Genomic DNA, 23230 nt, shown 5'->3' on the forward strand with positions numbered 1-23230 from the left:
CCGGAGAAAGGTAATCGACATTTCAATAATTCCATAAATAGTTAAGTAACTACCCTCACCCTAAAGTGACCCCGTTTTCTTCTATTTTTTCATTTACCGAGCTTTTTTAGTGATTTTTTTTCTATTTAGTTCACGCCACTTGAACGAACTTAAATATTTCTTCACACTTTGCCTTGTCGCCATCGCCTTTTACCGAAAGTTTTCCAATTATATGTCGCCTTTTTTTCGCCAAACAGTTTTTCCGAGCTTCATATTTGCTTTTCCGCACCCCCTCCCAACCATTTCTCTATTTTCCGCTCGTTCGCTGGGGAAAGTTTTTATCGCCGAGCTGAAAAAATTATGCTGGCATTGCCTTCTCTCATATGATTGGCATCGCGGCGGCCCGAAAGTTTTGCCCTCGGGCAAATTGTTATCATAAGCGAAATCGCAGCGTAACTGACGTGAATTTTCCCGAAATGCAAAATTCAGGGCAGCCGTGTAGTTTGAATAAATGTCACTGTCTGGAGTTTGGATCGAATGAAAAGCAATTCCAGTTCGGGCCAAGCGAAAAGTCAGGTAGAATTTACATGGGACTTGTTGATATTTCTTTTATTTTTTTTTTTTGTCGGTGTCGAGCTAACGGCATTTGCATTCGCAACTGTATCGGAGTATCCGTATCTGTATCTGTGTCTCTATCTGTGTATATATCTGTGTTTACTGCCATCCGCATGTTTCAAGATATGGCATACACGTTATTCCACTTTAGTACATTAGGGCAGACTTCCTCCTGCCGGTGCGCTTAATTTCCGGCGCAGTCAACAATACGAATCGGCATCCCCGTAGAGGGAGTTGGATGGCCATGGGATTAGGGATCGGTCTGCACCTAGCTGCTGCTTCTGCTCCCTGCTCCTTAAATTTCTCGTCATGTCTACAAAGGAAGCGGTAGAGAATAAGACAGGATTCAAACTGGGACCACAACTGCTGGAAGTCGGAAAGTTCACGCACATTGCCTTTCAGCAGTCGAGATAGACTTGAACTTAAATCAGAAAAGAAGTCAGTAAACAAACTATCAGACCCCTCGACTAACCACACCTATTTGAAAACTCCCACGTGTCACAAGCGTCCCTTTTCGCCTTTGTGCAATTAAGAAGCTTAAGTGGTTTTCTCATAATTAGGTTATCCGGATGGCAGGCGCACTTTTGCCTGCTTAAATATTTATGCTCTCTCCCATTTAATTTATTAAAATGCAATTTAATTATTTCAATATTTATAGTACAGCTCCCAGGCTCACGCACAAAGACCCACACACACACGGGAGGTCCAATCAATTTGGAGTTCATTCGCCTCACATGTAACATTTATTTTTCGCATGGCAGAGACAGGCGTCTCCTTGTGCGCATCACTCATACGCACTGGTGGCCCGAGCCTGTAGGTTAATGTCGAGACCCCGTGGGTCCCACATTCGCAGCCAACAAATCTTGTGTACAGCGTTTAATTTTTTGACTTCTCTCGCGGCTCACGCGCCAGCTTTTGTGGGTGCTCTGGGGTGGCATCTTGTGGGGGCGGCATATCCTGGCGCGTTGGCACGGGGGACGAAGGACGGGGCTGGAAGCCACCGAAGGAGAGGGCGTTCAAGGATCGCTCGTGGGTTTGGTCGCGTCTGTAGCTGCGGTTACCATTCCTTGGTCCTTGAGGTGCTCGGTAGCTGTAGCCACAAAGTTGCCTTGGCAATGCAGGCACTACCAGTTGGCGGGTAATACGTGCACTGCGAGAGTAGGTGGTATTAATACCACCTATTTCATGTAATCGATACACCTTTGAGCTAACAGTAATATTTTTGAGAACCCTTTGGCATGTTCAGAGCCATTTTCCTAGTCCCCAAGCTATTATAATAATAGATTATTTTTCACCGTGTCCCGCACAAATGTGGGTGGTCTGACCAAACCAGGCCACTATTTTGGGAAATACCATTGAATTTGAATTCTGTTTGCTGGCTATTCCTTAAATATTTGCCTTTCAATTTCCATTAGTCTGTCATATTCCACTCGATTTCGCTACTCTCTGTAAATTGCCTTTCACTACAGCTTTTGTGAAATATTAAGTACTTTTTCATTTCCTTTTCCGCCAAGAATCCCTACGATTTCGCCTTTGGCTCGATTTCCGTTTGTGGCGCTGCGAGAAACAAAAACAAAATTTGTTTGCCATAAAAAATTGTCGCGAGTTACGCGGCTGGGTGACAAAATGTGGAAATGTGGCGGGGGGCGTCCACGCCCTTTTGTGTCGCCTCCCGCCTCCCGCTCGCCGACTTTATCCCTTACCCGCACAATTGTGGCACGCCGTGGCTTTCCACTTATTTTCCACGCCGTACAGCTTTGTATTTTTGTTTGGCTTTCCTTTCGCGCCGCTTTTCTTGTACTGTGCTCATTTATTTTTTATGTGTCTTGCACCTGAAACGACACACATTGAGGGCGTTGGAAAAGAGGGGGGCGTGTAGGGCTGGCATTAAAAATTTAAGTTTTATGTCGATGAATGTCCTCCGTTCCGTTCCGGCCTTTGTTTGCCGCATCGACTTACTTTATGGGCATTTTTCACGGTGTTTTCCCAGCGATGTTGATTTAATTTAAGCCCCAAGTTAAAGTGGTAGGCAAATGATGGCCCAAAAAAATAATGAGCCCCATCAAACGTGTCTTCGTGTCGGCTTAGGCAAATGATAATTTATTTATAATAGTTTGAGCCTGCTATCCAAGTACTCCCGGAAACCGGAGAACCATAAAAAAGAGCCAACCATAAACACTTTTTAGTTGCCCTCAACGCCCCTGCATGTTTCTTAGTGTCATTCCATCTTTTTGTATTCGCTCATAAACTCATTTTATTCCCAGCACGTGATATTTGTCCACATATGCGAAACTTTATTAGTTGAGCACTCAATGAAAAGGCCATCAAAGAAAACACTCGTCAGGGGCTGCCAGCTGTACTGTGCAGGGGGAAATAAATTTTACAACATCAGCAAACATTTCCCCAATGAATTTGCATTGTCAATCATGCGCAGCTTATTTATTCGCCTCATTCGATGTTATTTTTTTAGAGGTCGGCAGCTGCAGTTTATGAAACACTTTTACGACTCACTCTGTTCCGATCGAAACAAATTCGAAAAAGTTGGACGAATAAAATGTACGGCCATCAATTGTCATCGATATCCTAGCTCCTAATCTGTCAAGCGACCAGGGATTTTTCGAGTGCCTGTGTGTGTTTATCCTTGCCACACGCTTAGCCGCAGAAAAGCCACATGAATTTATGGCACTAGATGGCATTTAATATATTTTTCAAAACGAAGACAGATGCTGAAGTGTCCTCGGGGAGGAGCCTCGCCTGATTTGGCTTATCCGCACAGATTGTTATTTAGAGACTGGCAAGTATTTGGCTTCAACATTTATTTGTTCAACATAAGTGTTACAGTAAAGGGAACTTGAACGGTATAAAATGTTCAACAGCTAGATTATAAAGTATTAGAATGATATATCTATTACTTTGTTCTTAAACGTAACTCAAGAAATTTACATTATTTTCAAATCCACTTAGTTAGTGCCACTGATAGATGAAACCCTCTGAGAATTTCGAGTAATTCCGCCCTGACCACTTAGTTCATACCTAATTAACTGGCATGCCAACGCTGTCCGCTTTGGATTAAGCTTCCAGCGCTAATGCAAAATGTATTTTAAATTGGATTAAGTGTCAAACATTTTGACTTTGTGCCAACAATAATTTAGCCTGTTGAATTTTAATGCGATTTTTGGTAATGTAACTTTAGCCGTCCGTCCAAAACCAACACACCTGAACTGTCCATTTCGTATATGAGCACATATATTTATGTGTGTATATAGATGTAGATGTGTGTGCAGTGATAAGTGCGACCCATGTGTCAAATGAAAAATCAATACTATTACAGACACAATACACATATGGGCACAAACATGTGTACAGAGATGTAAATAGCTGGTTGACATTCTGACATCGACAAAACGAACGGGGAGCCTTCAAATGTGCCCCCCGACATTATTAGGTCACTTGTGGCTACATTTTGCATACGTATATACATATGTGCAGGCACATGGGGAAATGGAAATCTGGCCGGAGGAGCAAATTTAATTTGCCAGCCCATCGCCGTTTGGAAATTATAATAATTGCTAAAATAATCGATTTGGGCTGGGTTCCTGACATTGGCTAATGCATATTAAATTACCATAATACAAATGATATCCCGGCCACTCACACACGCACGCATTCTCTATGTGCACATACATATACATTTTTGGAATACCCTGCAAAAGTTGTGTCAACAATGTGAAAGATAAACAATGCGATAGTATGTGTGCGTGAGTATGTGCGCTTGCCAGGATACACACACTCACACTCAAGCAAAACTTGCGACTCAGCTCCTTGCTGCTGTTGTTGTTTCGGGTTTTGTTTCACAATAATAAAGTGCGGCTGCAGCTTTAATAACTTCTGCAGTCAACAAGAGCGACAACAATAACAAACAGAGCCCCCCCGATAGAGACAAAAAATACAAAAGGAATGATGGTCCTGGATGGGAAGGACGAAGGATGAAGGAAAACTCGGCAAAACACACACAGAAGCTGCGGAGCAGTGGCTAAAAGTTCAGCACAGAGTGGAGCTGCATTCTAATATGATGGGACCGCAACTAGAAAAGTTGCCAACCCAGTAGTGGCAGCGATGTTGGCTGTGGATGAGTAGTTGAGGGGGGATTTCGGGGACTAAGGAGCCACCAGGGCAGGACACAATGCCAGGAGACGAATTACATTTGTCGCGCTATGTTTGCACATATTTAAGCAACTTAAGAATTAGCCAACTTAGCTGGAAAATGCAGCGCACAAATGCTGGCAGCCAACGCTTCATCAGGAACACAGCAAGAAAGATATTGATCATTTTGCAAGTTTTGAATCAAATTAAGAAATTAAATTAATGTTTGTAATTGAAGAACGTAATGTACAGGATTAGTCTATTAGCTTACGTAAAAAGGTATTCCTTCCAATGGACGAGCCTTAAATAAGTGATTTACACTTAGGAACATCCCTTGAACAGCAAACGAAAGATAAACTCGACATGGGTACCACCTTAATTTTTAACGAATTAAAGAAAGGATTTTTTTGCGGTGGATCCAGTTGCTGTGTCAGTCATTCGGGATAACTGTGAAGGAACCCAATTTGAGTTGCCCGCGCTTTGCAATGCAAAATGGCGGCTCCGAAAGTTTTTGCTGCATAATCGCAGGCGCAGCACTTTGGGCCAGGCCAAGCAAAACAAAAGTCCTGTGGAGCAGGACCAAGGGAGCAAGAAGCGAGGGGGGCCAGCAAACTTTGCTGGCACTGCGCATAATGAAGCAACGCAACAGACAAATCCATCTCCGAGTGTGGACAAAAAATCCGGGCTGGGAATACGGGTTTTTGGGTGGCCGTATCCGGGTGAGGGAAAAGTTTCAGTTGCCAAATGCGAAAAGAATAAGACGCGACGAGCGTCACAGTTTACTTGGCATTTACATTTCCGCTCTGCCGGCTGCCACCCGAAGTTGTTTTCCTTCCATCTTTTTTTATGATTATTTCAGCTTCATTTTTCATTAAGAGCCCGGTCGTGCTGGCAGTGCCAAAGCCGCAGGACGAGCTGGTGGCCTCCTTGATTTATGCGCATTTCATGAGCAATTCGACGGAATGGGAGCCCCGAGCACGTGTCCTTGAGCATTGTTTTTTTGCCTAGGCAGTGTCCATTAGCTGGGAGGCATTGTTGGATCAGGAAGGCAGTAAAGTGTTTTTATTCTCCTGACTAGGGCATCATTGAGTCGGTGTAAGATGGCCTTTTTATAACGCTTTTTGCTGTGAGTTCTTCAAAAAGTTTTGCCTTTTTATTCGGCTCTGATTTGCTTTTCATATGAATTCTTAATTTCGTTCGATTTTGTTAAGCTTTGCGGCACACACGACCTGACCTATGACCTCAGCTGCGTCATTTGGCCACAACAGCTGTCAACGCCCACGCCCTCCACTACGGCCACGCATTAACCTTCGTCCTTTTGTCGGCGTTCGATTTGTAACGTATATTTATAAGTTTTGCTGGGGAAAATCTATTTCCATGCAAACATCTGACGTGTAGCTCTTGTGGCAAAAATAAATGACAGTCAAATGCTGATGGGAGTGTTATGTAATGAGTTCCCATTTCCCTTTGCATTTGCCATTCCACTTCCATGGCTAACCAGAAAACAATGGGCACAATCAATAAATTGTCTCTAGATTCCGGTCACCGAAATCATTTGCTGATGGCCAAATTGAGGTTACTGTCATTTGCAGAAAGAGAAACAGATAGCGAAACAATGTCATTTGATTGAGAATTATTCTTAGGCTGCCTTGTTTGTGCCCCGACCTGATGAGAAATGATAAACCAGACAGAATCCAGGACAAATTGAAAAGGGAACTTTTTGTGGGAAATGGCACCATGAAAGGATGGCCTCCGCTCGAATTGTGGTCTACTGGAAGGGGGCCCACCACAATTAGGATAACTTTACCTTTGCCAGGACCATCAAACTTTATTAAATCCCATTTATTGTGATCTTCTTTGCAGGCTGCACTAGTGAGACAAAACCGAGTTTAATGAGCTGCCTGCAGCCGGAACACATGCGACTGCCGCAGCACTTGTCCCTGGCCAACGGATCGAGCCAACTATTAATGGCAACAGGCTGGAAGTTTATGCGAAAAGTTTCTGAAAGTAATACGCAGAGAACACACAAACCGAGCTAAGTCCCATCAAGCAACAATAAATGGGAAAACGCGCCGGGGAAAAAGCGCTTAAATCAGCACAAGAAACCGCCAAGACCGAACGAGAGCGGTAGAGAAGAAGAAATCCACAGAAAAGTTTTCCGCCAGCGGATTTCCATTCTCCCGAGCATCATCATCATCATACCAGGCTCCTTTATTGTTTCGCCAAGGATTACATATTATGCGATAAACATGAAATACACAAACGATACACGAATCATTGTGTTCATTTGCTGTTTGCTGCAAGGTGAGTGCAAAAGTGTTCAATGCCATTCGGCGGGTGGGTTGGTTTCAGTCAGCTGAGTGGGCCGAGTGAGCTGAATGGGTGATTTTCCCCAGCATTTCCAGTTCAATGCCTGCGCGTGTCGACACCTTGCCAGTCAATAAAAAGCAAATTGTAACTGCTCGACAAAGTCACTTGTGGCGTTTTAACACCCAAACGCACATATGTAACTCTGTGTGCGTGTTGGCAGCCCGAAAAAAAGGGCATAACCGCCCACTAATCCTCATATATACACTCCGAGCCACCCATCCAAGCCAACCCATCCGAATCCCCGCTGACGACCCGCTCGTTTCACTTATTTCAGTTATTTTTCTTGTGTGCCGCATGCGGAGCGCATACAAATGAGTGGGTCAGGCCACCCACAGCACCCACAGACATAAAGCCGCCACTTGGAGCTGCAATTCTCGCTTTATTTTAAATAAACATGATAATTTTTTTAATAGAATTTCCCGGGGCTTAATTTCCCAGGTTTCAGCACCCAGCCAGCCCGCCGAGTGAGCTGTCAATTTTCGCTGGGGTCGAAGTTGGCTCCATTTCCATACTCATTCGCATATGCATCTGTCAAGTGCAGCCGCGTGAACGTGACTTGACAGACGCAGTTCTTGGGCTCTGCACTTTTCCGGCGCTGCTTTTCTGGTTTTCCGGCTGCCAGCTGCATGCTAACCCCCCGGGGAAATCACTCACACGTATTAAACGCCAATGACGCACGAAGGGAGCGGAGCGAAGCAGCGGGTGTTCCCCATAAATTCCATTTCATTTTGCAAATATGTAATCGCACCTAGAGTGCAAAACATGGCAATCGATTTCCGAAGGGCAAACTGCAGACGCTCGCAATTCGATTCGATCAGCTGAAATAATAAGGGAAAACTTTGGCAAATTGTTTGTGGAACGTGAGGCACACGTCTTCCGCCAGCTTCCTGGCAATCGTAATATTTCTTGCATTTTCGCTCAACTCAAAGTGGCCACAAATGAGTTCCTGGCCGTGTGATCAAATATTGCGCATACGCCGTGTGGGACAACGACCGTTTACATGTTGCGCCATTGCCTTTGCCTTGCCGCCATTGTTATTTCTCTTTTCAATTACACGCCAGCTCAGCAACTGTTTTTCCCTCGCTCTCCCCTTTTCCATTTCCCGTTTCCCTTTTCCTTGCCCGAATTTCCTTTTCCACTACGCCCCTCCCTTCCCCTTTCTGTTGGCTCATCACCTGCGGTTATTTTGATTTTAATTTGCTCGTTTCTCGCTCGTCAGTTGCTGTCGCTGCTGCTCGTGTTGTTTCTATTTTATTCATAAATGTTTTGTTGCCTGTCTCACCATTACATGTGTATGTGTTGGTGTTAGTTCGCCTTGTCAGTGTCGCTTAGGGTGGAGTGGCCATTTTGCCTGCGAGAATGTGTGTGTGTATGTGTGCAAGGATTTGCGCCAGATTTGTGTCAACTTGAATACATCAGAAGCGCTTGAACAGATTTGCATGCTGTTTCTGTTTTTTGTTGGCCGTTGTCGCTTGTGGTGCCTGCAAACAACAACAGCGAAACAAAAAAAGTGCACACGCAATCGCGCAGTGGCAACGGGGCGTATGAGTACTTTCGTCCTCTTTCACTCTCTCTGCAGGCCTTTCAAAAACTGTTGCATACTTTTTTGCGCCGCATTGTTCTTGTTTCGCCCGATGCAAGGATAGCCTTTGTTGTTGCTCGGTTACTGCGCAAACTAAACTAAAACTATCCCAAAGGCTTTTTCATTACAATTTCGTCTAGGTTCTTTTTTCAGACCCCCGTTTGCATTTCTCTCTCTTGATGTTTTATTTTTTTAATATAATTGTTTGCGTATTTAGCACAAGGCCAAGCGCCTAGCGTCCAACACCCGCCGAGCCCCGCTACTCGTGGTCGCAATAATTGTTTTTTAAACGCATTTAATGAACAACATTAAGCGGAGTTTAAGCTGTCAATGCCACAATAAATATTCATCAAACCACGGCAAGCGGCTGGCGGCAGAACGAAAAATGTGCGAGCCAAAAGCGAACGTCAGAGTTTTTAATGAAGTCTAGACGCCGCAAATAAGAAATACGCCCTTAATGAGCCGCCGCTCCAACTTGGCTGGCAGCCCACTATCAATGGCAGCCTCACTGGCGTCCTTGTTGTGCCTTCCAGTTTTTTGACACTTTTCGGCAACTTTCTGGCTGGTTCTCAGGTTCGGGCCAACATTCTCCAGCGAAATGATTTAACAGATAGCAAAGTTTGCCAGCCTCCACGAGCGGGCGCATAATTGCTGCAAAGGCGCAAACTCATTAGTGGTATAAAATTAAGGGCCGTTCAACCGATCCACTCCTCCTCCTACACCACCTACTCCGATTCCCATCCCCATCCGCCCATCATTGATAGCAACTAAGCTGGTACAACCGATTTTTGTTGCCAGCTTTATCTCCTAATGGCGTCCTTCATTATGCGCTATTTGGCAACGCACTGTGGGTCAGTTTACCTTGGGCCACCATCCTTCCACCTTTCTCTTTCCGGAGATTTTAGCTCCTCCTTTGTTTGTCTTTCTACTTTCCTGTCCTTCGGTTCGGTATGGTTCGTTTCCCTCTCCGCTGCTCGTTCTGTTTGCCAATTTTATCGAATTATGCTAAACACCAGAAAAGTTCAGAGGACCAGAACGGGGGAGGACTTATTTAACCTGCAGGTGAGCTGCGGGGCAACCCAAAGGGACGCCCCCCGCTCTGCTGAGTGGGGAGCTAGCCCTGTTTAAATATGCGTTAATGAACGAAATTATCATGCATACTGAATGATATTCCCTTCTTCTGCCACGACTCCGGCTTATGCATATTCAATTTACATCAAGTGCGCCGCGTTGCTTTGCGGATACTTTACATACTAATTTAAATATGGAACTTTATTTTGGCAAGTTCGGAGGTTCGGAGGTTCTGGAGGAGCAAGCGATAGTCAAGTCGAGCTGGGAGTCTGAGACAGGCGAGCTGATAGGCAGACAGTTGGAACTTTTGCTCTTTGTTGTCTTTGCCCCGGGCCTCAATGGCTGTGAAGTGTAAATTGCCTGCTTAAATATCAATTTAAAAAATTGCCAAAATAAAATAAACTTGGAAACCATTCCAACGACGAACTACGATAATAAAACCTTTAATTAGCCAAACAGTGAGTAGAAAGTCAGGAATTAATTTGAACGCAAACTAAAGTGCTTTATACCCAATATTATTTGTAGGACAGGAAGATACATAACATACCCTTTGGCTATATTTTACAGATTTTTCATAAAAAGCTTTTCTTTTCATGTGAAAAGGCCTGAAAATCCTTACTTAATGCAGTACAATTGCGGTGGTTCCCCATTCATAAGGAAAGACACACAGCGTTGCATTTAGACAATGCTGAGATGCTGTGCTTGTGGCATATTTACGAGTTGAATGTGTATTTTTCCACAAAACTCATTGAAATGGAATTCCATTTGGAGCACATCAACTTGTAATTTAATTTCGGATCTGAATGTATACATATGCTTTCGTCGCTCGACTCGACTTGGCTGTTATCAATGCAGAGTTGACTGTCTGGCGAGAAGGGAATGCTCTTATTTCCCCCGGCTACATTTCTTTGAAAGGAGCCCGCCCTGCAGGCAATTTTAATCAGCTCTCATGCAACTTTCACCCATTGTTTGCTCCTCTCCATGCGATTCAGCCATCGTTTTTTGACTGGGACTTTGCTGTTTTTTAATTAACATTTAGACATGCCGTAGCATTGCCCAAATGACATGTGCTTACCGCTTTTCACAGGCCTCTTTGTCTTGGCATGCTTCTTGTATACAAACAAGTATATGGTATCGCATCTGCAGCAGTCGGTTTCTGGCCTTTGTTTTTTCGGCAAGCGGCCTAATTCATTAAGCCCATTTCCCGACTGACATCAGCAGGTGGGCGTGGAACGGGGCGGACGCACCTCAACTCGTCCATCAAAGTCGCTGTCATAAAAATTGGCCAATTAAACAACGTGTTCACCCACACGCCAGGTACTTGAAATGCCGGCGCTAATTAATGGCCAAATGTAATTAGTTCTGGCTAACACGTTAAAATGCAAAATTCTGGCATTCTCGAGACCAAATCAAAAGCAATCTAATTCAGCTCGTAATTAAATGAGAGTTAGGCAAATCAAAATTGTTTACTGCACTCAACGAGCATCAAGTATCCGCAACCACACGCTTCAGTCCTGCCAATTTCAATCGGTCTCCCGGGGCCTGCGAGACTGGGTGCCTGAAAAGTTGTGCAGCTGCAATGGAAAAGTTTTGTTCGCCAAGTCCCAGATCAGAGACTGTCAATCTGTTTAATCCCATTCAATTGCTGACGTCTTTAAGCGGCTGCCAAAGTTTTGCCAGCTGCCAATGGCAGTGCCAATGGCCAATTAGCTGACGCAGAGTCCTGCTCCTAATGGCCAGATATTCAAATATTTATGACGACTGCGATTCTAATTTAACGCTGGCTGAGCAGCTCCGCCAAAATAAACCGCTAAACAGAGCATTTATTCTGTAATTCTGGGGGTGAATGACAGCCAGGAAGTGTACAAACTGCCCATATCCTGTTGGTCGTCCTGGGTGTCCTTCGGCTGCCACACGGCCAGCCTTCATAAATTGTGGCCCTGGCTCGGCGGTGCTGTAATTTCACAAAGGATTAAGCCCGATTACGCACTCATTTATTAATATTTACGAGCCGGCCGACACGGGATAACAGATAGCCTGCGCCCAGAACAATTGCCATTCCACCTGCCGCAATTTATCCGCCTCCGACCGCCTGCATATTTCAGAATCGCTACTCATAAATAAGCAATTGACGATCAAAACCGTGGGTCCTTTTTAATTAAAACAATAATTGTTTGTGCTGGCAGCCGGGCAGGACTAGTGGTCTAGTCCAGAGGACAAATCAATTATGCAAATACTTGGCCAGCGCAGGCTGGCAGGCGGAAAATTTGCTTCGTCATCAGCTACAAGAAGTTGACTCGTCTTGACGGCCCGGACAATGCGGAAAATATTTTAATTTTCCTCTGGCCTTGTTGCGACTAGCGTAATCCTTGGCGATTGCCCGGCGGGTCCTCTGAACTCTGTCCTTTCGCTCTCGCCGAGTATCCTTGCTAGCATCCCGCATCCTGCGCCCTTTTCTTATGCAAATATGCGCTCAGCATCCCCGGGCGACTTGCCAGTTTATTGATTTCCCAGTCTCGCTGATTTCAATATTTGTCGTTTTCATCTTGGGCGATAAAGAAAATTATTTTGATATTTTTGGTGAATATTTTCGCCTGATTGGTGACACCATTATTGAGTAAGAGTTTTGCTGGAATGGAGAACGCAGCTTTTGAGCTATATCTATAACTTTTACTATATTATATTTTTGAAATATGTACAGAATAAATTTTCATTGCGATACGTATTTATGTTCATTTTTTAACAGGTTTTGCCGTTGGCCTGCGCATGATTAAGGTCTCCATTCCCGCCTACAAATTGCGTGGCGAGTCCGCTTTTCTGGAGTGCCAGTATGAGCTGAACCGGACGCACCACACGGTCACGGGTCTGCAGAGCCACTCGGACCATGCCCACGGTCACAACACCCATGCCGGTGAGTTCCACTATCCGGATGGCGATGCGCTGGAGGACGAACGGTCGTCGTACCGCTCCAGGATGCGGCAAAGCCAGCGGCAACATGGCCAGCGGCCCAGGCAGCGGGAACCCATCGCCATGCGTCAGTATCAGAGCCAACAGAGCCATCAGCAGTTGCCAGCTCCGCCGGAGAAGTCGCCGTACGGACACAGTGTTTACCGGGGCAGTGCCGCCTCCGGCTATCTGGGCGCCGCCCATGTGGGCGCCAGTACCCACAGCGGATCCGTATCCGTGAGCAACGGGAACAGTAACGGCGGTCCGGCGGCCTATATGCCCGATTTCGATCGGGCGGACAGCTTCGACGATAGCCACGATCGCGAGGAGGAGGAGGACGAGGACGAGGAGGAGCAGCCCGAGGAAGGCGAAGCCCTGTACGCCATCAAGTGGTACAAGGACAACGAGGAGTTCTACCGATACGTGCCAAAGGCCCGGCCGCCGAAAACCAGCTACCGGGTGGACGGTGTGCGAGTCATTGTGAGTACACCCAAAGTATTCAAAAGAAATATTCAAAACAAAATAAAACCATAAGGCCATTGTATTTTTAGCACCGATTTCATTTCCTAAATCCTATTTTTCTAAAATTAAGCTACTGTATATTTTTGCTGGCCGTAGAATTTACATTTGAGGCATTGTTGATATTTACCTATGTTAATTTTCTTGCTTATTCAGGAGGAGCTTTCGGACGCGAGTCGCGTTCTGCTGCGCGGACTGACGCTCAACTCGACCGGATTGTACCGCTGCGAGGTGTCCGCCGAGGCGCCCAACTTCTCATCGGTGCAGGGCGAGGGGCGGATGGACATTGTGTGTAAGTACTGCCATTGCGAATGCGAATGCCAATCTATTCGAAGTCACGTTCCGCATTTGCCTGCCCCGATTTTATTATATTTGTTGCACCCCGCAAGCAGCACACAACCGAGCAAATGTTTGCTCGAAAAATTTCACATCAATTACAGGCAAATATTGGGAGCGTAAATACAGGACAAATGCGGTGGGGTGCAGGAGCGGGTTTTAAATCAGGATCTCCGTCGTTATTGGCATCATAGAGAAGGATCTTGTTTGCTTATTTGTTCAGCAGCATTTCGATACAGACCGAATCCAATGTGAATAGTATTCATGGATTTTGTACACAGATTTTTGATTCAAGCTGCAAGAAATTTCAATAAGCGGCTAAGAACTCAGAGAACTCAATGCTTGAGTGGGAATTGATATGGGATTTTATTGGAATTACTAGTTGAAATAAGTAAGACAAATAGGATTTTAATATGCCAATGAATGAAACTCAAATTAAAACCTGTCGCTCATGCTGTGAGGGAAATGCATTAAGAGCTGAATCGAATAAAATTATCCCTGCTGTGACCTTCATTCGCTCTCCTCTATTATTTTATTATTTTTGGTAAAAGCTTTAGCTGTTTTAAATTGAATATTTAAAAGCCTTTTCGTGGCTCTGTTTACCATTTCTGCGGTCCACTTTCCGCCACAAGCTCGCCCACACATCCACCCACTACATGTACATATTCACATATGTACATATATATATTCTGATTCGGATCGAGTTTATTTTTGCAGCTTCTGCCGGCTTTTGCTTTTGGTCGACTAATGCGACTGGTGCTGTTGTTTGTTTTGGCTTTCTTTATCGGGCCGTGCGGGCGGAAATGCTTTTAAAAAGTCATTCATAAGCTTTAGTTTCATAACAGCATATTTTTGTAATCCAAGCCGGGTCCCAGCATTTTTTAACGTTTTACACACGCGCTAAACTTTGCTCCTTTCCGCTCTGGCCCACAGTTTTTTACTATTTTTATTTACTTAAACCAAATGGCCAGCGGCAAAAGGGAATATATAAAAACGGTAGACCGGCAAGGGGGCTGCGGGGCGGACACGCCAGCGATTTATAAGTTAAAATGCCATTTTAATGGATATTTCCGCAGTCTGGCCGCTTACAACATATTTTGTGTAGTCCCCGAACACCCAGAGAACTCCACCCCGCAATCCTCTTTGCAATTGCAGTTGTTGCTGTTGGTTTATCTGTGTGTTTTATGTTCTATTTGAGCAGCGAAAAAATATTTATTTGTATATCCCATTGAAATCGTCTGTGCAAAAGGGGGAAGGCCCCCAAAAAAGCGAAGTGTGTGTGCCGGGTAAATATTTGCCGGGCAAAGCAACACGAAAAATTGTTAATAAATTACTCGACCAAGGGGCGAAAGCCGCAGCAAATATTTATTGGTAACTGGTTTGGGGGACTTTTGGCCATGTGAATATGGGGAAATGGCCAACAAATGAACGCAGTTCAAAGCTACGCCAGATAACATCAGAAGGGATAATATCTAGCATTAATCCCCCATTTTATTTATGCAAATCTTGTATCCATAATTGATGTATCCCCCAACCCGCTTCATTTCAGTTCTGCCGCGCGATGGACCACACATCAGAGGACAGCAGTATCAGTATCAGATCGGCGAATACTTGTATTTAAATTGCACGTCAGGCAAGTCGCATCCGGCCTCGCATTTGCAGTGGTTTGTCAATGAGCAGCCGGTGAGTTTCCCCCTTAGTCAAATAAAACGTTACAACATTCACCCCTTTTTTTGGGGGTCCGCACCTAAACGGTGCCGTGCTAATCAAGAGCGGGGAAAAAATGTAGAAATTATGCATACAGTAAATATTTAAGCCTCTAACAACGCGGCAGACAGCGAGAACGGACCCGGAGCCAAGTGGACTCAGCTGGGCAGGTTGTTGAAATAATTTCATGAACAAAACTCATGTAGACGGGCAGGCTTCGAATACATTTTTCGGTCTTTCTTCCCTTTTGGCTTTGGCATGTTTTATGGCCCGATGTCGGGGGCTTAGGGTAGGTTACGTCAGGTGTATACATATATATTGGATGAATGGGGGTGGGGGTTAGGATGGGGGTCTGAAACGGGGTACTGGGTACTGGGCCATCCATCTGGCCGAAAGCTCGTTACATGTCTGCCGTGGCCGGAACATAAAAATCGAGAGGCGGCGAGTGGGTGGCGCACTGCATTTTATCGTCGGCGCTGACTACATGGCACTCAAATTGTGTGAATCGAGGCGTTAAGGTACGAGTTAGTTCATTGTACCATGCTGACTTCCCCTTCCACAAATCCTCGAATCCGGAGGGTTCGTGCCTCTCGTTCGCTTTGTATAAATACGAGAAAAATCAATAAGTGCGATTAGGCACGATTCCCGGTTTATTTGCCTTCCAACAATGGCAGCTGGAATCATCCCTCTTTCGTCACCCTTCCTGAATAATGAAGACCACCCTATCATATTCAACCCGAGCATCCGTCAAACGTATGTATATAGGGGCCAGCGTGGAGAACAATGAAATGGTGGAGAGCTCATTTAATAACATTTGTCTGGCCGTCTACGACAACATGTCGTATACGCGCTGCCCTGCAAGGCATTCCTGCAATTTACAATATAAGTGTCCATCTTGAGTTGGGGCTCAAGAATATTCTCGCAATTCCACGAAAAACTTTTAATATAAGAGCTTTGGTCAGGCCGCAAAATGCGTGGAAATAAATTTTGGCGGCATCTTGGGTGAAAGTTTCCGGAATGCGCCGGGCATTCAAAGTGGCCCCGTTTTATGACCAGACCTCCCTATTTCCCAGTGTTTTGCGTGGGAGCGGTCCTGTGGACAGCTGACGGCATTTTCTAGCATGTTTGTTGTGTCAGCAGGGAACCGGAATCGCAATCGGACCTCACAGTTTTAATTTATGCCCTTAAAGTTTAAAGCGAGGCACAATGGCGGAGCGTTCGGGGAAAGGCAACCAATCGCCTAACAAATGGCAACAATTTCGCTGGCAAAGTGCTAACCAATTCCCCCCGCCCAAATACCCCGAGGACAGACCGAATTCGAATTCCCATTCCGATTACCCTCGCAGAACCCAATTTCGAAGCAAATCGAAAAAAAGCAGCAGGGAAAAGTTCAAGTTATTTATTTGAGCGTTTCACATTTTTTATCAGGTCTGCACATTTTTCTTATTTATGGCAAATGATTTTATTTCTTTTCAAGCCAAGTTTAAGTGCAGCCCCCTTCCCATTTGTTCGACACCACGAGCACCCCACCGATCCACTTCCGCCCCTCGTGGAGGCAGTGCACTCTGCTGACAGCAGCAAACACAGAAAGGGAGGAATTATCAAGCTCTTGTAATTGTAACCTTCATTGGACTTGGAAGTCGGACTTGGAGACGGCGGCGTAGACGAAGACGGAGTCTGCTACTCCAACTCCGAATCCGGCTTGGAGCACAAAGGCGTCCCCTCAAGCATTCGCCAGACATGTTCCAGACACGCCCATTGCGGGTCCCGTTTCCGTTTCGTTGCTCATACGCCGCGTGTGTCAACCTCTAGTACTTGACGGCAGGAAACTCCCGATTCAGACTTTTAATTCCGCTCGTACACGGAAAGCAACTGGGAATTAACTCCGAAAAATTCAAACGCTGGCTTATAACTTTTGCAAGGCTTGCAGTTTTTATATATCTTGCCTAGCATATACATGGTAAATTAAGCAATGCATTTCACATTGCCTTTCAGTTCTCGCCTTGTCAGTTACTAGTTGTCTTTCTTTCAATAAGAATTTGCCTGTCCCTTGCAATTTTGGAAGTTTATTAAAGACAGCTATCACTTTTCCCATTGAAATCAATTATTAAATGGCATTTAACTGCAACGTCATTTAAGTCTGATGCCATGAATTTTGGCTCTTATATTAGAAAAGACTATAAAAGGATTAGAAACTTAAGACAGACAAAACCAGACGGAATTGAAGAATAAATTTAATTCAAACAGACTTTAATTAACTCTACGAGTTGACTCAAAAGAGTCAAAACAAACATTTATCTTCATAAAGCCTTTTCCTCAGTGCAGCATTTAAGCTCCCCGTCCAACTTTTTTCAGATCCTCGACGAGCACTACCTGCACAAATACAACGACATCGTGCACAAACACGGGCTAATCACCTCGACATTGGGCCTGCAGCTGCCGCTAGAGCCGCGCCACTTCCACGAGGGCGACATGCGCGTCAAGTGCCTGGCCAGCATATCGCCGGTGCTGTGGAAGGGTGGCAAGGAGAGTGTCCTGCAGCGGCGGCCGGGGATCATCGACAACCGCGAGGCCATGCTGCTGGGTGAGTGACCTGACACGGAGCCATTGCGACTCCTAACTAATTCGATTCGCTGTCCCTTGGCCCCATTTCTTCCACACAGTGAAAGGTGCGGCTGGACACTCGGAGAGCAGTTTTCTGCGAACGCTAACCATCGCCATCATCCTGGCCAGAACTGGGCAGTGGCTACTTGGCGCGGAGCTGACCTAAGCCGGACCGCCAAGATGGCAGATGGCACCCCATTCGACTCGATTCAATTAACAAGCATTCATTTCAATTCAATTCAATTCAATTGCAATTGCAGAGCATAAATGGTGATTTTGTATACTTTAAGTGTAATATCCTTAGTTCTTAAGCGACGGGAGGCGACGAGAAGGGAAAAGAAAAACAGACAAATTGGGTAAATGTGTTATAGCATGTAAAAATCATTAAGCAACGCGAGTGGAAACGAGTTAAATAGTATTAAAAACAGATCCCATTCGGAACGAAAAAGTAAACTCATGCGCAGAGAGACGCACAGAATTCAATTAGCAAAATTGTTAAGTAACTAAATTCGAATCCCATATATATATATGACATATCCCCGCCCATCGTTCCCGAATCAAGCCCAGCTGAGGGTTCGTTGTGCGTAATTTCTGTGTAAATACTTGAATGGAACGACAAAGTCTAGGGCAAACTTTGGACTTTTGTCAAATAATGTCTGAGTGGCATCAATTTCGAATGGTAGCTGGAAACTTTCCCATAACAGATGCTAAAACTACATAATTGCAAAAAACAAAAAGAAAAAGCAAATGGGGAAAAGTAAGCTGGAAAAGTGCTCTTTTCCCCTCTTTTAGTTACGATTCTGGCAAGTATTTGCTTCCTGACTCTGAAAAGTATTTCCAATTGTATTTAGTTTTGTAAATTAAGTCCGTAAGGGAGAAGGGAACTTGAAATTAAATTATATTGTTGATGGATCCATTACCGATGGCTCTAAAGTTGAGAAGCTTTGAGTTGCCGCACATCCTAGTTGTATGAACTGTATAAAAGAGAACCTGGATATGTGTCATATCCTTATTGTTAAGAACCTTTGCTAAACTAGAACTATAAGTTAGGTGTTTAAGTTGTAGCCGAACTGTCCCCCAGAAAATATTCCCCACATCCTGTATGTAGCGATACCTAAAGGATAAAGTCTCCCGAAAGATATAACTACTATATATGATGATATGTATATGTATACAGTAAATGAGTACGACAAGACCCCTTTTTCCCCCCAGACTGTTTAAACAAATATAAATGTGAAAGCAAACACGGAGTTGTCTTCTTATTTTCCGCGCTACCGGCAGATTCCCGCACAGATACGAAACCGGATACGGAAATGTTATCTGCTACACGCACACGGTCCGTACAGCAACCATTAACACCTGAAGGACCAAAGTTACTCCACTCCCATTTTCCACCTTCCCGTTTGCAGAGGTGTTAAAATCGTGGCTGCCTCTGCAGTGCCAACAAAGAAGATACAAAAAATTATATATATAGAACATAAAAGCGGCAAAGTTAAAATAACACGTACAAATTTTGTATGCAAACAAACCGCAACGCGCACACAGACGCCCAATCTCACACACACGTACTCTCTCCCACAAATACACACGCACGGAATGGCGGCGAATGAAAAAATTGCGTGCAGCCTTTTAGGCGCTGCCGGCTAACACAACTCGGATCCCTTTTATGTGCCATTGTACCCTGTTTCTGCCCTTCTTGGTCTTCGTGGCCAACATTTTGACGGCGCACTAAACTTTATGCGCGGCACATAAATAGAAATGCACGCAAAAAACTTTCACAAAGGTAGTACCGAAATAAAAACAGTCGAGAAGCGCGAATAGGTGGGTAACATTTTTTTGTTTTTTAGGGGTGGAGGTGAGGGCAAACCGAGGGGCGGTCACACGCAAATGGTTCGGGTCAGAATGGTATTCATGCGTGGCCCACGGCAATTCAGGCGATCCTGTTTACCTTGCGTATGCCTCTTCCGAACCAAATCCAAACCACCTGGCCAACCAACCACACACCACCACCACCACCCAGCACCACCCACGGGGTCAATCTAATCTGCTTCTGCACTTGGCCAGTTTGGTCAAGATTTATGTGTGCCTTGCATTGCATAAGCGACGCCATTTAAATGTCTGGGTTTGAATTGCTACACCGAGAGAAAAGGCCTTGGATTTCAAGCTTTTTAAGGAATATTTGATTATTCAAAAGAAAATGAATGCAGAAGAAACTTAAATTCATTGAAAATATTTTTGGACTTACCTATATAACTGGCATATGTATTTTAAATGGAATTAAAGCTCTCTTCGAATTTTGAAGTGTTACAACTTGCCACTTACCCAAATACACCAACTTAGCCATCATATGTTCGGGCTTGTCGGAAAAGTGGGCGTGGTCAGTTGGTACAGGGCGGTGAATTGTTGGAGGGGCGGAGGTAGAAATTTATTGCCAGCGATTGCGAAGCTGATAAATTTAGTTTGCACTCAACTGGGCGCGGTCATAGCCTCACAGCGATGGTGTTGGAAATTATGACGCGTCAATTGGATGGGGCAAACAGGACCGCCTAACCCCTGAACCGCCGAACCACCCAACCACCTCCCAGTTCAGCAACCTCTTTTCAAGGAGGTGCGTGCGGAAGTGGCTGACTAAATTGCAGCGGGCTAAAACAACAATTGCTTTTGATTTAAGTTGCATTAAATTAGTTTCCACACGGGGCCTGATTAATGAGTGCAGCGAACTTTCTGACAGCGCCAACTTGCCGCCAAGGAAGTGGGCGTGGCAGGAGAGCCAGGTGGGGTCCTGCCGCAGACACTTAATCAAAAAGGTGGTGCTGAAAGATGGTGATCAGTGGGCACGTGGCAGATGGCGATTTATGACCACTATGGCCAGGGCTGAAAATTTAAATATATATGAAAAGTTTTTCGCATTGATTTGGGGAATCAACTTGGATGGCTTGGATGGGATAAAAAGGTTAACACACTGTCCATGCATTGCCATGCATAATTTATTATGCCACTCCCAATGCCTGTTAAAGGCAAATCAAAATGCACTTTATTGCACAACGAATGAAATGAATGCAGCAAAATAATATGCCATTGCCGTCATTTTCTCGTCGATTGAAATGCAGAAACGAAATGGCTGGAAGAACTGTGGGTGGTCGGCTGTGGGTCGGCTGACCACTTTGGCTATTTGCATAATATTGATTCCTTTTGCCAGCCTCGAAGCCTCGAACCGTCGAACACGGGCCGTAATGTCATTTCGAGTGTTTCATGCCCACCCACGATGCCACGATGCCCGCGAGCCATGGCATCACATCAGCATCAGCATCCTTGACATGGACTATACAAATAAATTCTGGCCAACAAATTGGGTAAATGGATGCCGTTGCATCCCCCCAACCCAGCGAGCATATGAAAGTCATGAGCCCCCACAATCAGCGCCGCACTTGAGCTTCCGGGCTGGAAATTATGCAAATTGAGGCGCAGGCTGATGAACTCCCGCCTCAACCAGCTTCCAATAGAAAAACGCATTTGGCCGATGTTCGGTAATTAAGAGAGCCCGTTGGCCCGATGGCCAGTTGGCCTAGTCATTGAAGAACTGAACGATAAATGCTAAAATGAGAGCTGCCACGTTCAGAAGTTTCAGAGGAGGAGGAGTGGGCCACTTCTAATGAGGTTTAGCTCTCGAACTGCCGGCAACCGGAATCGAGTGGGTTCGTCTTCGCACAGGTCACATATGGCAGCATGATCTTGCTGCACTGAGCCAACCTATCAGCCACCCACACCCACCCAGCCGTTTAGGCCTGCACAACTGGTGACATTTGCATGCGAAACTGACTCGTTACGTTATGAATACCAGAGTTTCGAAAAGGCCAACAGCAGGTCAGCTGGAAACTGCAGTGGGTCTCCTATTTACGGCCCAAATTAGCGGTCGAATGATGCACTTTGTGCCGTCTCCCTGGCTCTGACAAGCTCATTCCACTGACAGGGGAACCGAGCATGAGGCTCGCGGATATTAAGCCTTTGATTGATGGCCGCGAAATGTGGTAATAGTTTTCGCTGCAAATGCGGCGACGGGCCCAGGGGCCGTGCACAGTTTCAATTAGCCCGACACCCAATTGGGGGCGGGGTTGCCTTGTTTTTCACTGGTGTGGGTGTGGATGGGGTTAGAGGCAGGGGTTTCCTGCACAAAGGCATCCACATAAAGTGGTTACAAGTATGCGGCAATTAGCATTTAACGAGCACCACATGCCAGCCACAAAGGCAGGACAAGGCAGTGTGTCCTCAGACACTGGGGGAGTCCTGTCGACATAATAATATACACACAACTACAAGTAGCACACCCCGGCACCAACACTGACATCAGCTGGGGGGAAAAGGACAAAGTCATCGACAAAATACATGGGGCCCCGAGCCCCAGTCTCCTGGGCAGGAAACTAGAAAACTCTTTTGTTGTCCCAGTCAACAATTTGAACCCCTTCCAGCCACGCCCATTGGCCAACGGCAGCCAGCTGCCACCTCCAGGCTGCCTCCCACAAAAATCCTGATTACTTAACTAAATATGGCAGCTTATGGTGGGACACGGCCAGTGGCCAGTGGCACTAAACTCTCTGATTTACACGATTTGCATACGCTCAGCCAGAGGCGGAACATTCGAGCGCAGTGCGAGGCTTTAATTAGCATTCGCGGGGCTTTATCAGCCGGCAGCTGTCCACCTGACCCCTCGAATATCCAATGAAGGCCAGGACAATGGCGGCTGAAGGCTTAAAGTTTCATTAACAACACAAAGGCGGCTTTTCTCTGGGCACCAAAGCTAGACCATACTTTTCAGTAAGCGGGAATTTCGTATATAGTGACCCAATTATACAAGTTTCAACGCTAGTCATGCTATTATCTTTAAAGAAATTAATGACTAAATGTTGCATGTAATCTAAGTGCTGCATTTTAAACTAGAATTTCAAGAAACTTTACGTTGGCCTTATTTAAAAGAGTTTTTGGTGGCACACAAGTCAAAAGCGCTTTACATTAGCTGTATTTATAATGCAAATCTCTTACTCAATCTGTATCGAAGCAGCTATGTATACTAGTAAATTAGAAAGTGTAAACCCCAAACACGGCTAATTAAGTTTTTCCTGCCCCAAAATAAAACTTTCCTTTGTGACCCACTTGGAGCCCATTTCTTAGCCGAGTTCATTAGCATGTCGCGTCTTCAATAATAACTCAGGGCAAAGACAGGCCAAGGCCCTGGAATCTATAGTCTTATCAGTGTTCTCTTATCTGGGATACATAAATTCCAGACTTGGCGTCGGCAAAGTTTCTCGGGTTGTTGTTTCATGAGGAGAAGGAGGATGAGATGCAAACCTCCGGTGGAAGGTG

At 45.3% G+C, this 23230-nt stretch overlaps 1 protein-coding gene across 1 annotated transcript; it reads left to right on the top strand.

Annotated features, from left to right (window-relative positions):
- Positions 1-6603: 6603 nt before the first annotated feature.
- On the top strand, positions 6604-19116 carry LOC6729245. Its single transcript, XM_016177334.3, has 6 exons — positions 6604-7041; positions 12507-13186; positions 13382-13517; positions 15111-15244; positions 17624-17852; positions 17932-19116. The coding sequence occupies exons 1-6, from the start codon at positions 6987-6989 to the stop codon at positions 18036-18038; spliced, it is 1341 nt and encodes a 446-aa protein (XP_016035900.1). The 5' UTR covers positions 6604-6986; the 3' UTR covers positions 18039-19116.
- The last annotated feature ends 4114 nt before the right edge of the window (positions 19117-23230 follow it).

The sequence above is a fragment of the Drosophila simulans genome, chromosome 3R (genome assembly GCF_016746395.2).
Source record: "Drosophila simulans strain w501 chromosome 3R, Prin_Dsim_3.1, whole genome shotgun sequence".
Taxonomy (NCBI): domain Eukaryota; kingdom Metazoa; phylum Arthropoda; class Insecta; order Diptera; family Drosophilidae; genus Drosophila; species Drosophila simulans.